Consider the following 14,228-nt stretch of genomic DNA (forward strand, 5'->3'; position numbering starts at 1 on the left):
TATTTATTCAGTAGCTTGAAAGGGTTTTTGTGCGTTAGAAAGACATATTTTATATTTCTATACTGAATGCTGTTCGATTCGTCCTCCACATTTTTCAGAAAATTATACTGCTGAAGTCTCGCCTTCCCCCTCTCGCCACTCTGGGAAAACAAATAGTTGTTCCTGACCCCAGATCCTGTAAGCCTCTAAAATCAATTTTCATCGCAGATTCACCAATATAATACCTGGGCTTAAAGGATTAAATTGAGACAAGTTGCATAAGCCTGCTGCCCTTTTCCTTTTACTGCCTAGAAAGACAAGGACAGCAGGTGCATTGGAACACTACCACCTCCAAGTTCCCCTCCAAATCACTCACAATCCTGACTTGGAAATATATTGCCATTTTCTAATCGTCGCTGGGTCAAAATCCTGGAGCACCCTACCTATCAGCACTGTGGGAGTACCTTCACCACATGGACTGCAGCAGTTCAAGAAGGTGGCTCACCACCACCACCTTCTCAAAGGCAATTAGGGATGGACAATAAATGCCAGTGATGTCCACATGAATCAATTTTTTAACAACTTGGTGTGTATTGCCTTCAGTTTAGAATCTTGAGAGATGATTTAATTGAGGTCTTTAAAATGATAAAGGGACAAGATAGGGTGGATGCAGAACAACTATTTCCTCTGGTGGAGGAATTCAGAACATTGAGGCACACATTTAAAATCAGAATCGTAGAATCGGACAGCATAGAATACGGCTATTCGGCCCATCGTGCCTGTGCCAACTCTTTAAAAGAACTATCCAATTGGTCTCACTCCCCCACTCTTTCCCTATAAAATAAATGTTTCCTTTTCAAGTACATATCCAATTCCCTTTTGAAAGTTACTAATTGATCTGCTTCCACCACACTCCTTTTTCTGTTTCATTTTAATCTCAATTTCTTTAGTCACCCAGGGAGCTCCAGCTTTGCATACCCATCCTTTCCCCATCATGGGACGCTGTTTAGTTTGTACCTGAACTGTGTCTCCCTTCAAGCTGTGTCAAATGTGGCTCAGTGGGGAGCACAAAGGTTGTGCTCCCTAGTCATCAAGATCCATGGCGCGGCCTTGGACAATGTGGACTACTTTCCATGCCTCGGTAGTCTATTACCAGCAAGGGCAAACAGCGACGATGAGGTTCAACACCGCCTCCAGTGCGCCAGCGCAGCATTCGGCCACCTGAGGAAAAGCGTGTTCGAAGATCAGCCCTTAAATCTGGCACCAAGCTTATGGTCTACAGGGCTGTCGTGATGCCCGCCCTCCTGTGTGGCTCAGAAGCATGGACCATATACAGTAGACATATCAAATCACTGGAGAAATACTACTAACGATGTTGATTTCTGGATTCTTTTACCTCAATCTGGTTCAGCAAAATTACTGAAACGAATACCGTTTGTGCTTTAAACAAAGCAAGCTTTTATTTAAAAAGCAAATCCCGATCGGGGACCTTATCAGACAGAAGGAATGCAAGTCTGTTCGAACGCACTCACTTCCTACGGACAAAGTGACGTTACATTGTAAAGGGACGATGGTTATACATTTTCGGCAAAAGATAACAAGATAGGGCTAGAGTGACATCCTAGTTCAGCCTATCTCTTTTGATCCCTCTTTCCCTTTGTCCACTCATAAGCCGACCTAAGTATGGTCTGATTTTAAACAAAGACCTTCTGTTAATGTTTCAGGTTAATAACATGATTTAATAAGACCTTGAGGTTTTTCTGCAAGCTGTGGGTTTTGTTTCAATATGTGTTAGTGTTGTAACATTTCGCAGTCTCGAGTCTGAGATGTCATGGCTATTCCTCCATGAATTCTTTGTTAGCTTATACTGTCCCTATACAATTCCCACATTCTCAACTTCAGTGTCTCTATACATTTTTAAACATTCACAACGATGTCTCCACAAGATCCTGCCAATCCCCTGGGCGGACAGACGCGCCAACATCCCCAACATCGAAGCATTGACCATACTCGACCAGCTCCGTTGGGCGGGCCACATTGTTCGCAAGACTCCCAAAGCAAGTACTCTACTCTGAACTCCTACATGGCAAGCAAACCCCAGGTGGACAGAGGAAGCGTTTCAAGGACACCCTCAAAGCTTCCTTGATTTAAGTGCAACATCCCCACCGACACCTGGGAGTTCCTGGCCAAAGACTGCCCTAAGTGGAGGAAGAACATCCGGGAGGGGGCTGAGCACCTCGCTTCTCATCGCCGAGAGCATGCAGAAAATAAACGGATGGAGCGTGCAGCAAACCAGACTCCCTGCCCACCTTTTCCTCCAACAACTGTCTGTCCCACCTCTGACAGAGACTGTAGTTCCTGTATTGGACTGTTCAGTCACCTGAGAACTCACTTTTAGAGTGGAAGCAAGTTTTCCTCGATTTCGAAGGACTGCCTATGATGATGTATCTGAACTGTCTCTCCCTTCAAGCTGTGTCAGCTGTGGCTAAATGGGGAGCACAAAGGTGGTGGGTACAAATCCCACTGCAGGATTTGAGCACATAAATCTAGGCTGACATTCCAGCGCAGTGCTGCACTGTAGGGGGTACCATCTTTCACCGAGGCCCCGTCTGCCCCCTCAGGTGGATGTAAAAGATCCCATGGCACTATTTTGAATAAGAGCAGGTGAGTTATCCCCAGTGTCCTGACCAATATTTATCCCTCAATCAACATAACAAAAAAGCAGTTTATCTGATCATTATCAAGTTGCTGTGCGCAATTTGGCTGCCGCATTTCCCACATTACAACAGTTACTATACTCCAGAAGTACTTCATTGGCTGTAAAACGCTTTGAGACGTCCGGTGGTCATGAAAGGCGCTATGTAAATTTAACTTTCTTTTTCAAGGCCTCATATTGCTCATTTATTATTTTCCCTGCCAAATTTTGTCTGCAATCCACCTGGGCCAGATCCCTTTTTAACACTTCCAGTTGAGTATTTTCACCTTACCTTTTCCACAACTACTCTAATCCTAATGATCTTGTTGTCGCTGTTTTCCAGATGCTCTCCCACTAAAACCCCTCCCACTGAAAGAAGCTCCACTTGCCCCACTTCATTCCTCAGAACTAGATCCAGTATTGTTTCCAATCCTTGTTGGGCTGCAAACAAACTGATCAAGAAAGTTCTCCTGTACACATTTCAGAAATTCCCTCCCTCCTTGCCCTTAACACTTTTTATTTCAATCAATGTTAGGACTGAAATGTCACTATCCTATTGTTTTTACATCGCTCTGAAATTTACATCTCCTTCCACACAATTTGGTGGTCTTATAGTATACACCCAGCAGTGTTCTGTCTTTGAACCCTCTAGTACATCATCCCTTTCCAGGGCTGTAACAGTATCTTTAATCACTTCCCCACCTCACCAATCTTTTTTTCCCTTTCCTATCCCTCCTGAATACTTTATAGCGAAGGATGTTAAGTTTCCATTCCTGCCCTTGTTTGAGCCAGGTCTCTGTTATTGCCACGATATCCTAACCCCATGTGGCGACTTGTGCAAGCTGCTCACCAACCTTATTTGGCATGCTCCGTGTATTTACGCGATGCCCTTCAAACCCACCTTGGTCTGCTTTGCCCTGTCTGGTCCCTTCTCTTTCTGGACTATTTATTCTAATGCTGGTTGTCTCTTCAGTCCTCTATGCACCTTGTTTTTCCTCAGTGCTTCATTGTGGCTCCACTCCTCCTGCCAAATTAGTTAAAACCCTCCCCCACAGTTTGGCCATTCAGGTGTGAAATCAGGAAGGCTTTGGAGTGGGTGCAGAAGAGATTTACTAGAATAGTGCCAAGAATGAGGCATTACAGATGCATGGTTAGACTGAGAAGCTGGGGATGTTGTCTGTAGAGCAGAGAAGGCTAAGAGGAGTTTTGATAGAGGTATTTAAGGTCATGAAGGGTTTAGATAGAATAAATAAAGAGAAACTATTTCCAGTAGCCGAAGGGTCAAGTACACGAGGGCACAGATTTAAGATGATTGGCAAAAGAACCAGATGCAACCAGAGGGAAAACCTTTTTACGCAATGGATGGTTAGGATTTGGAATGCACTGCCTGATAGGGTGGTGGATACAGATTCAATAATAGTCTTCGAAAGGGAATTGGATAAATACTTGAAGGAGAAAACATTGCAGGGATATGGGGAAAGAGCGGGCGAATGGGACTAAATAGATTGCTCTTCAAAAGAGCTGGCATAAACTCGAAGGGCTGAATGACCACCTTCTGCGCTGTACTATTCTATGATTCTATAATTAAAATTTTCAAGATTGTGATTGACAGATTTTTATTGCCGATACGTGGATAGACTGAGAAGCTGGGGTTGTTGCCCTTAGAGCAGAGAAGGCTGGTATTCAAGGTCATTAAGGATTTAGATAGAGTAAATAAAGAAAAACTATTTCCAATGTATCGAGGAATATGGATCAAAGGTAGGTAATAAACTTGCAGAATGGGAATATCATGGGGAACAGGGAAATGGCAGAGACTTTGAACAAATATTTTGTATCGCTCTTAACAGTAGAAGACAATAAGAACATCCCTATAATAGATAATCAAGGGGCGGGGAGGGGGGTGCGGACTTAAAACTATCACTAAAGAAAAAGTACTTAATTAAAATATTGGAACTAAAGGTGGATAAGACTCTTGGACCTGATAGCCTGCATCTTAGGGTCTTAAAAGAAGTGGCTGCAGAGATAGTGGATGCATTGGTTGCAATCTACCAAAATTCTCGAGTCTGGAGAGGTCCCAGCGGATTGGAAAACTGCAAATATAGCGCCCCTATTCAAGAAAGGACGGCGACAGAAAGCAGGAAATTATAGACCAGTTGGCCTAGCATCTGTCGTTGGGAAAATGCTGGAGTCCATTATTAAGGAGGAAGTAGCAGGACATTTGAAAAGTCATAATTCAGTCAGGCAGAGTCAGCATGGATTTATGAAGGTGAAGTCATGTTTGATAAATTTGTTGGAATTCTTTGAGGATGTAATGGCAGGGTGGATAAGGAGGAACCAGTGGATGTGGTGTATTTGGATTTCCAGAAGGCATACGCTAATGTGCCACAGAGAAGGTTACTGCACAAGATAAGAGCTCACGGGGTTGGGGGTAATATATTAGTATGAATAGAGGATTGGCTGGCTAACTAACAGAAAACAGAGAGTCGGAATAAATGGGTCATTTTCCGGTTGGCAAACGGTAACTAGTGGGATGCCACAGGGATCAGTGTTGGCGCCTCAGCTATTTACAATCTATATTAATGACTTGGATGAAGGGACTGAGTGCAATGTAGCCAAGTTTAATGATAATACAAAGATGGGTGGGAAAGCAAGTTGTGAGGAGGACACAATCTGCAAAGGGAATTTTTGTAGACAGGCTTAGTGAGTGGGCAAACATTTGGCAGATGGAGTACAATGTGGGAAAGTGTGAGGTTATCCACTTTAAAGGAAAAATAAAAAAGCAAATTATTATTTAAATTGAGAGTGATTACAAAATGCTGCAGTACAGAGGGACCTGTGGGGGATCTTGTGCAGGAATTACAAAAAGTTAGTATGCAGGTACAGCAAGTAATCAGGAAGGCAAATGGAATGTTGGCCTTTTATTGCAAGGAGGATGGAGTATAAAAGCAGGGAAATCCTGCTACAACGGTACAGGGTATTGGTGAGACCACACCTAGAGTACTGCATACAGTTTTGGTCTCCTTATTTAAGGAAGGATCTACTTGCATTGGAGGCAGTTCAGAGAAGGTTCACTTGGTTGATTCCTGAGATGAAGGGGTTGACTTATGAAGAAAGGTTGAGCAGGTTGGGCCTATACTCATTGGCATTTAGAAGAATGAGAGGTGATCTTATTGAAACATCGAAGATACTGAGGAGGCTTGACAAGATCGATGCAGAGAGGATGTTTCCACTTGTGGAATCTAGAACTAGGGGGCATAGCTTAAGAATAAGGGGTCACCCATTTAGAACTGAGATGAGGAGGAATTTCTTCTGAGGGTTGTAAATCTGTGGAATTCTCTGCCCCAGAGAGCAGTGGAGGCTGGGTCATTGAATAAATATAAGGTGGAGATAGACGGATTTTTGAACGATAAGGAAGTGAAGGTTATGGGGAGCCGGCAGGGAAGTGGAGCTGAGCCCAAGATCAGATCAGCCATGATCTATTAAATGGCGCGCAGGTTTGAGGGGCCAAATGGCCTACTCCTACTCCTATTTCTTATGTTCTTACCATTGGCAAATGAATTTCAATATCGATAAGTCTGTGGTATTATATTTTGTTAAGAAAACTAAGGAGGTCACTTTACTTGGAAAATTAGAATCTTAATGGTGTAGAGGAGCAAAGGAATCTGCGAGTACAAATACACAAATCACAAAAATAGCGACACACATCAATAAGACCATTTTAAAAAAAAAAGCAAACCAACGCTAGGGTTTATTTCTAACGGGAAAGAATTGAAAAATAGAGAAGTTGTATTAAACTTGGAACAAACCTTCGTTGACCCACACTTGGAATATTGTGTACAGTTCTGGTCACCATATATAAAAAGTATATAGAGGCACTAGAGAGGATGCAAAAAAGATGTACACGGGTGATACCAGAAATGCGAGGTTATATCGATCAGGAACAGACTGGGTCTCTGCTCTTGAAAAAAGAAGGCTCAGGGGGACCTAATACAGTTCTTCAAAATTATGAAAGGTTTTGATAGAGTGGATACAGAGAGAATGTTTCCTCTTGTGGGGAAGCACATAACTAGAGGCCATCAATATAAGATAGTCACGAAGAAATCAAATGGGGAATTCAGAAGAAACTCTTTACCCAGAGATTGGAGAGAATGTGGAACACGCTACCACAGGGAGTGGTTGAGGCAAATAGTATTGATGCATTTCAGGGGAGGCTAGATAAGCATATGCGGGAGGAGGGAATTGAGGGTTATGCTGATAGATTTAGATGAGGAAAAATGGGAGGAGGCGCGAGTGGAGCCAGCATGGACTAGTTGGGCCAAATGGCCTGATTCTGTACTGTATATTCTCTGTAATTTAATGCAAATGAAGTTGAAGGACAGATCAGCCATCATCTAATTGAATGGCAAAACATTCAATGGGCTAAATGATCTACTCCTGTTCATATTTGACTGTGTGTGCATTTTAATATTTTTATTGCATTTCATCAATAGTGGAAGTAAATTCAAGAAAACGTAATGACAAATGTATTTTGTTACATTTTGGGAGCCCTCAATGTCCAGTAACTGCTGCAGTAACCATTTTAAACTATTGACAGTGACTTTCGTCCTGTAGGATTTCGTTGTTCTAGATGCTCTGCCAGTGAAACACTGTGTTTAATGAACTTCAGTAAAGGTTACAGCTGAAGTTTCTGAAATTAGAAACTAATTAAAATTACACATCAGATGGGATATGGTAGCATAGTGGTTTATTCTTGAACTATTAATCCAGAGGCCTGGACTAATGATCCGGCAACGTGTGTTCAAATCCCACCACGGCAGTTTGGGAACTTAAATTCAGTTCATTAAATAAATCTGGAATAAAAAGCTAGTGTCAGCAATGGTGACCATGAAAATAACTGGATTGTCGTAAAAACATATCAGGTTCACTATTGTCCTTTAGGGAAGGAAATCTGCTGTCCTTACCTGGTCTGACCTGTATGTGACTCCAGACCCACAGCAATGTGATTGACTCTTAACTGTCCTCTGAAATGGCCTAGTAAACCACTCCGTTTTTATTAAACTGCTACGTAAAACTATAAGAAGAATAAAACCGGACCATCCGGCATCGACCTCAGCACCGGATTCAGACGTGACAAAGATACACCCAGCCCAGTCGATCCTGCAAGTGGGCCAAAATTGGGAGAGCTGTCCCAAAATGTAACAAATTACATTTGTCATTATCTTTTCTTGTATATACTTCAACTATTGATATAATGCAATAAAAATATTAAAATTCATACAATCAAACAGGAATGGGATTTGGTAATTTTGCCCCTTGAGCCTGTTCTGTCATTTAATTAGATCATGGCTCATCTGTAGACTAGTCCTGGCGTAGTCATACTTGGCCAGTGAAACACTGATACAGTCATACTCTCAGAATCATACCTTTCAGCCAATTTCCCAGACTCTTCCGTCACCATCCCTGGATATGTCCTGTCTCACCGGCAGGACAGACCTACCAGAGGTGGCGACACAGCGGAATACCACAGGGAGGGAGTGGCCCTGGGAGTCCTCAACATTGACTCTGGGCCCCACGAAGTCTCCAGGCATAAGGTCAGACATGGGCAAGGAAACCTCCTGCTAATTACCATCTACTGCCCTCCCTCAGCTGACTAATCCGTACTCTTCCATGTTGAACACCACTTGGAAGAGTAAGGGCACAGAACCTACTCTGGGTGGGGGACTTCAATGTCCAGCGCCAAGAGTGGCTCAGTGACACCACTGCTCACCGAGCTGGTCAAAACCTGAGGAACAAAGCTGCCAGACTGTGGCTGTGACAGTTGATGAGAGAACTAACACTAGAGAAAAACCTACTTGATCTTGTCTTCACCAATCTACTTGTTGCCGATATATCTGTCCATGACAGTATTGGTAGGAGTGACCACCACACAATCCTTGTGGAGACGAAGTTCAATCTTCACAATGACAACACTCTCCATCAGTAGTGAGGAAAATGTTGGAATCAATTACTAAAGATGAAATAACAGCGCACTTGGAAAGCAGTGACAAGATCGGTCCAAGTCAGCATGGATTTATGAAAGGGAAATCATGCTTGACAAATCTTCTGGAATTTTTTGAGGATGTAACTCGTAGAGTGGACAAGGGAGAACCAGCAGATGTGGTGTATTTGGACTTTCAAAAGGCTTTTGACAAGGTGCCACACAAGAGATTGGTGTGCAAAATTAAAGCACACGATATTGGGGATAATGTACTGACGTGGATAGAGAACTGGTTGGCAGACAGGAAGCAGAGAGTCGGGATAAACTGGTCTTTTTCAGAATGGCAGGCAGTGACTAGTGGTGTGCCGCAGGGCTCGGTGCTGGGACTTCAGCTATTTACAATATACATTAATGATTTGGATGAAGGAATTGAGTGTAATATCTCCCAAGTTTGCAGATGACACTAAACTGGGTGGCGGTGTAAGCTGTGAGGAGGACGCTAAGAGGCTGCAGAGTGACTTGGACAGGTTAGGTGAATGGGCAAATGCATGGCAGAAGCAGTATAATGTGGATAAATGTGAGGTTATCCACCTTGGGGGCAAAAACATGAAGGCAGAATATTATCTGAATGGTAGCAGATTAGGAAAAGGGGAGGTGCAACGAGACCTGGGTGTCATGGTACATCAGTCATTGAAAGTTAGTATGCAGGCACAGCAGGCGGTGAAGAAGCCAAATGGTATGTTGGCCTTCATAGCTAGGGGATTTGAGTATAGGAGCAGGGAGGTCTTACTGCAGTTGTACAGGGCCTTGATGAAGCTTCACCTGGAATATTGTGTTCAGTTTTGGTCTCCTAATCTGAGGAAGGACATTCTTGCTATTGAGGGAGTGCAGCGAAGGTTCACCAGACTGATTCCCGGGATGGCTGGTCTGACATATGAGGAGAGACTGGATCGACTGGGCCTTTATTCACTGGAGGTTAGAAAGATGCGAGGGGATCTCATAGAAACATCTAAAATTCTGACGGGACTGGACGGGTTAGATGCAGGAAGAATGTTCTCGATGTTGGGGAAGTCCCGAACCAGAGGATAAGCCATTTAGGACTGCGATGAGGAGAAACTTCTTCACTCAAAGTTGTTAACCTGTGGAATTCCCTACCGCAGAGAGTTGTTGATGCCAGTTGATTGGATATATTCAAGAGGGTGTTAGATATGGCCCTTACGGCCAAAGGGATCAAGGGGTATGGAGAGAAAGCAGGAAAGGACTACTGAGGTGAATGATCAGCCATGATCTTGAACGGTTGTGCAGGCTCGAAGGGCCGAATGGCCTACTGCACCTATTTTCTATGTTTCCATGTTGTGTGGCACTACCTCTGCTAAATGGAATCGATTCAGAATAGATCTAGAAGCTTAAAATTGGGCATCCATGGGGCACTGTAGAATGGTATTCCACCACAATCTGTAACCTCCCGGTATATCCCTCGCTCAACCCATTACCATCAAGGGGGCCAGTGAGATATGAAGAAGAGCATGCCAGGAGCAGCATCAGGCATACCTAAAAATGAGGTGCCAACCTAGTGAAGCTGCAACACAGGACGACATGCATGCTAAACAGCAGAAGCCGCATGCTATCGACAGAACTAAGCGATTCCACAACCAACAGACTAGATCAAAGCTCTGCTGTCCTGCCACATCTAATCATGAATGGTAGTGGACAGAAGGAGGAGGCTCCATGAACATCTCCATCCTCAATGATGGTGGAGCCCAGCATGGGCGTGTAAAAGACTAGGTTGAAGCATTTGCAACCATCTTCAACCAGAATTGCCGAGTGAATGATCCATCTCGTCCCCACCATCTCGAAACCAGTCTTCCGCCAATTCGATTCACTCCACATGATATCAAAAAACAGATACAGAACTGGATACAAAAAGGCTATGGGCCCTGACAGCACCCCGGCTGTAGTGCTGAAGATGCTCCAGAACTAGCCATGCCTCTAGCAGGGCTCTTGGAAGAACTTTTCATCCCATTGTTCTTGGCTAAATTAGAACCAAGATTTTCCCCTGTCCAGAAATCTGGAATTTTTGATTGATTGACATTGAATTTAGCTTGTATTTTGATGTCCCCTATTGGATAATTTGCATATTTATCCTGATCTGAAATCCCATGGTAGATGTTTACTAATAGTAGCCTTTTTGAAGATAACATTTAATGCCACAGAATATACCTGCTTGAAATATCCTGAGCTTATTGATTGATTAGTAAATATTTTCTTTCTCTGCTAACAGAATACTAAGAATTGGAGAGCCGCTGTTGATCTCTGTGGACGACTACTCACAGCACATGGTCAAGGCTATGGCAAAAGTGGTCAACCGACTAACCATACTACAGATTCCGTGCAGGTAGGTTGTTGTGTAATTTGAGTTGTTTCTAGGTCCTCTGGAATTGTTGGCCAGCTTTATGGATTTTAAAATAATGTAAGTGCAGCTCTTGGGAAAATACAGTTTTTGTAAAAAAATCACTACTGTAATAATTAAGAGGTTCCATTGTATTCTATCAGAACTGTTTACTTTTAGTAATTACATTTAAAGTACAGGGGGAAACGCACAGCTGATGCTTATTTTCTGTGGAACAGAATCTGCATCCGGCATAGAGCACCATTGTCGTTGCTACGTTGGTAGGTGGTCGGCTCCATTTTGGGTATTAATGCACTTAGATTTTAAAAATAAGGTAACACAGATTCATTTTAAATTTGGCTGCAAAATTAAGTCTTCAAAGCTCAGGATGTTCCAACTTGGTTTTACAGTTTGTGTTAGCCGTGGCTCCATGGCTAGCACCCTTACCTCTGAGTCAGAAGGTTGTGGGTTCAAGTCCCACTCCAGAAACTTGAGCATAAAAACCTAAGCTGACACTCCAGTGCAGTGCTGGACTGTCAGAGGTGCTGTCTTTCGGATGAGGCGTTAAACTGATTAAATCTGCGTTCTTAGATGGATGTTTAAGATCCCATGGCACTATTTCGAAGAAGAGCATGGGAGTTACCCCCAGTGTTCTGGCTGATATTTATCATTCAAAATCACTAAAACAGATTATCTGGTCATTATCACATTGCTGTTTGTGGGAGCTTACTGTGTGCATTGGCTGCCACGTTTCCTACAATGCAACAGTGACTACACATCATTGGCTGTAAAGCGCTTTGGGAAGTCCTGAGGGTTATGAACAGCACTATATAAATGCAAGTCTTTTTTTTTAAACAAAAGTTACCTCCGGAACCAAGTCAGTGTAATCTGGATTGAAAAAGAGCCTCCTATATGTTTCGGTTGTGGAGCTACTGGAGTAAGTATATCTGCGATGGAGGCATTCTGATTGGATTCAAAATGGAGAAACTAGGTTACATCACAGGGTCTGTGCAAGATTTTGTATAATGTACTCCTGTTTGCCAATCTTTAACTCAAGTAAATATAACCACACAAAAAATACTAAAGGACCAAAATATACATTCACAAATGCCCTAATGGGCAGATAAAAGGAATGTTTTGGGGATGGCGCATAGTCATCCTTTCCCCTCAATTTAATTTATCAAGAAACTGAACAATTGGCTGTCCCATCCGTTCAAGGATCATTGCAGCCACTAGACCATTCTTATGCTCACCACACTATGATGCTTAAAGATGGCTTAGGAGGACTGAAGCTGAGGCCCTGCTCCCGAGTTAGATCAGAAACTGCAATATTTTTGAAAAAGTAAACCCATGCACTTGTATTGCCTTCTCACGACAACCTTTTTGGCTGATTCACAGTGGAGGACACTTGTGTGTTTCCATCCACACCCCTTTTTCCATGAAAGTGTAGAAAAGTTTTCCTGTATGGCAAAACATAGTAAATGTTGATGCTTCTATTCATGTCCACTGCATTACAATTGGGCTGCCATTCTGGATGTGTCTATTTTGAGAAACTGAAAAGGACATTTAAATACATTTTTCACCACTATTTTCTTGCCCGTTTTCTCTCTTGCCCACTTGAGTGAAGGCATTTGCTGTTTCTGAGGAATGGGTCCATGGCTGCTGGTTATCTTCCAGTGCCTCACCCAAGCAAGTGGGCATTATTCTTATTTGATCCTTGATGGTAAGTTGTTAGCAGGTTATTCAATGCTGGGGCCATCACAGCCAAGTCTGATCCTGTCTCACTTGGCATCCCCACACATCGATCCAGGAGAGGTTGTTGGACAGCAGTCAGGAGTGGAAATCCTGGTGATTTTTCCCTTCCTAACTCAGGAACACTGAGACCAATTGTTTTGATCCTACTGTTATCCCAACTGACACCAACTGACTGACAAGACGTGGGATCAAGTGTAGGATCTTCCTTGTGTGTATAGCTCAGCTGTTTATCAGATTAAACCTGCAGAACCATGAGGGAGTAATAAACACTTTAAGTGGTATTGTGTGTGCATATATTTACTTTCAACATTCTTAAGTTACAGCCTTATTTTATTACAGTGCAGACTCAAGGATGATATGTTCATTGTTACAGCTGTGGTTTGTGCGACTCGCCTTGTTGATGAAGCTGAGTTTGTTCCAAAATGCTGAGGTGGAATTTGAGCCATTCGGGAGCCTTGACCAGCCAGACTTGTACTATGAGTACTATCCTCATGTGTACCCAGGACGCAAAGGTTACTTTTTATTATGTTCAAAGTTCATGCATTGTGTTCCATTTATTGACACTTTAGTGGAGAAAATTGTTCAGTCCATCACTATTTATTCATTTTTATTTATCCTCGACTGAAGCAAAAAAATGCAAATGTCAACTTTACATATTTTCATGAATGATTCTTTATGTATACTGAAAATAATTTTCTGAGCAACTAAAAATATTGTCATATATACATTACATGGCTACAATATAATCTGGAAAAATAGGGAAGGAAGCAAAGGAGGGTGTATGGCAGTATTGATCAAATATACTGCTACAGCACTGAAAAAAGGATGATGCACTTGAGGGTTCAAAGCCAGAATCTATTTAGGTAGAGTTAAGAACTATTATGCTGCTGGATCTATGTTATAGGCCACCAAATAGTGGGAAGGAGATGGAGGAGCAAATTTGCAGGCAAATTTCAGAAAGATGCAAGAACAATAGAGTAGTGGTGATGCAGGACTTCCATTATCCTAATATAGACTGGGCACATAGTGTCAAGGACAGCGGGGGAGGAATTCTTGAAATGTGTACTGGAGAACTTTCATAATCAGTACATTTCCAGACCAATAAGGAAGGAAGCAGTGCTTGACCTAGTTCTGGGGAATTAAGTGGCAGAGCATTTGGGAACCAGTGATCACAATATAATTGGGTTTAAAGCAGTTGTGGAAAAATAGAAGGAAAAAGCAAATATAAAAATATTCAATTGGAGAAGAGCTTGTTTCAGTCAGTTGAAAAGGGATCTGGCCCTGGTAGATTGGAATCAAAGATTGGCAGGCAAAACAGTAAGTGAGCAATGAGAGGCCTTCAAAGAGGATCTAGTTCATTCCCACAAAAGGGAAAGAAAGGGCATCCAAAGCTAGAGCTCCCTGGATGACTAAATGAACCAGAAAAAGGAGAC

General features: G+C 42.7%; 2 protein-coding genes across 3 annotated transcripts in view; both read left to right on the forward strand.

Annotated features, from left to right (window-relative positions):
• Positions 1-14,228, forward strand: part of rps7 (ribosomal protein S7) — a 439,982-nt gene that overhangs the window by 244,781 nt on the left and 180,973 nt on the right. The window lies entirely within an intron of this gene.
• trappc12 (trafficking protein particle complex subunit 12) overlaps positions 1-14,228 on the forward strand; it is a 110,258-nt gene that overhangs the window by 21,104 nt on the left and 74,926 nt on the right. For both annotated transcript variants that reach the window (XM_070884942.1, XM_070884943.1), the window contains 2 exons: positions 10,933-11,046; positions 13,169-13,307. In XM_070884942.1, coding sequence (XP_070741043.1) covers positions 10,933-11,046; positions 13,169-13,307 — 253 coding nt within the window. The remainder of the gene's footprint in view (positions 1-10,932; positions 11,047-13,168; positions 13,308-14,228) is intronic.

The sequence above is a fragment of the Pristiophorus japonicus genome, chromosome 7 (assembly GCF_044704955.1).
Source record: "Pristiophorus japonicus isolate sPriJap1 chromosome 7, sPriJap1.hap1, whole genome shotgun sequence".
NCBI lineage: Eukaryota > Metazoa > Chordata > Chondrichthyes > Pristiophoridae > Pristiophorus > Pristiophorus japonicus.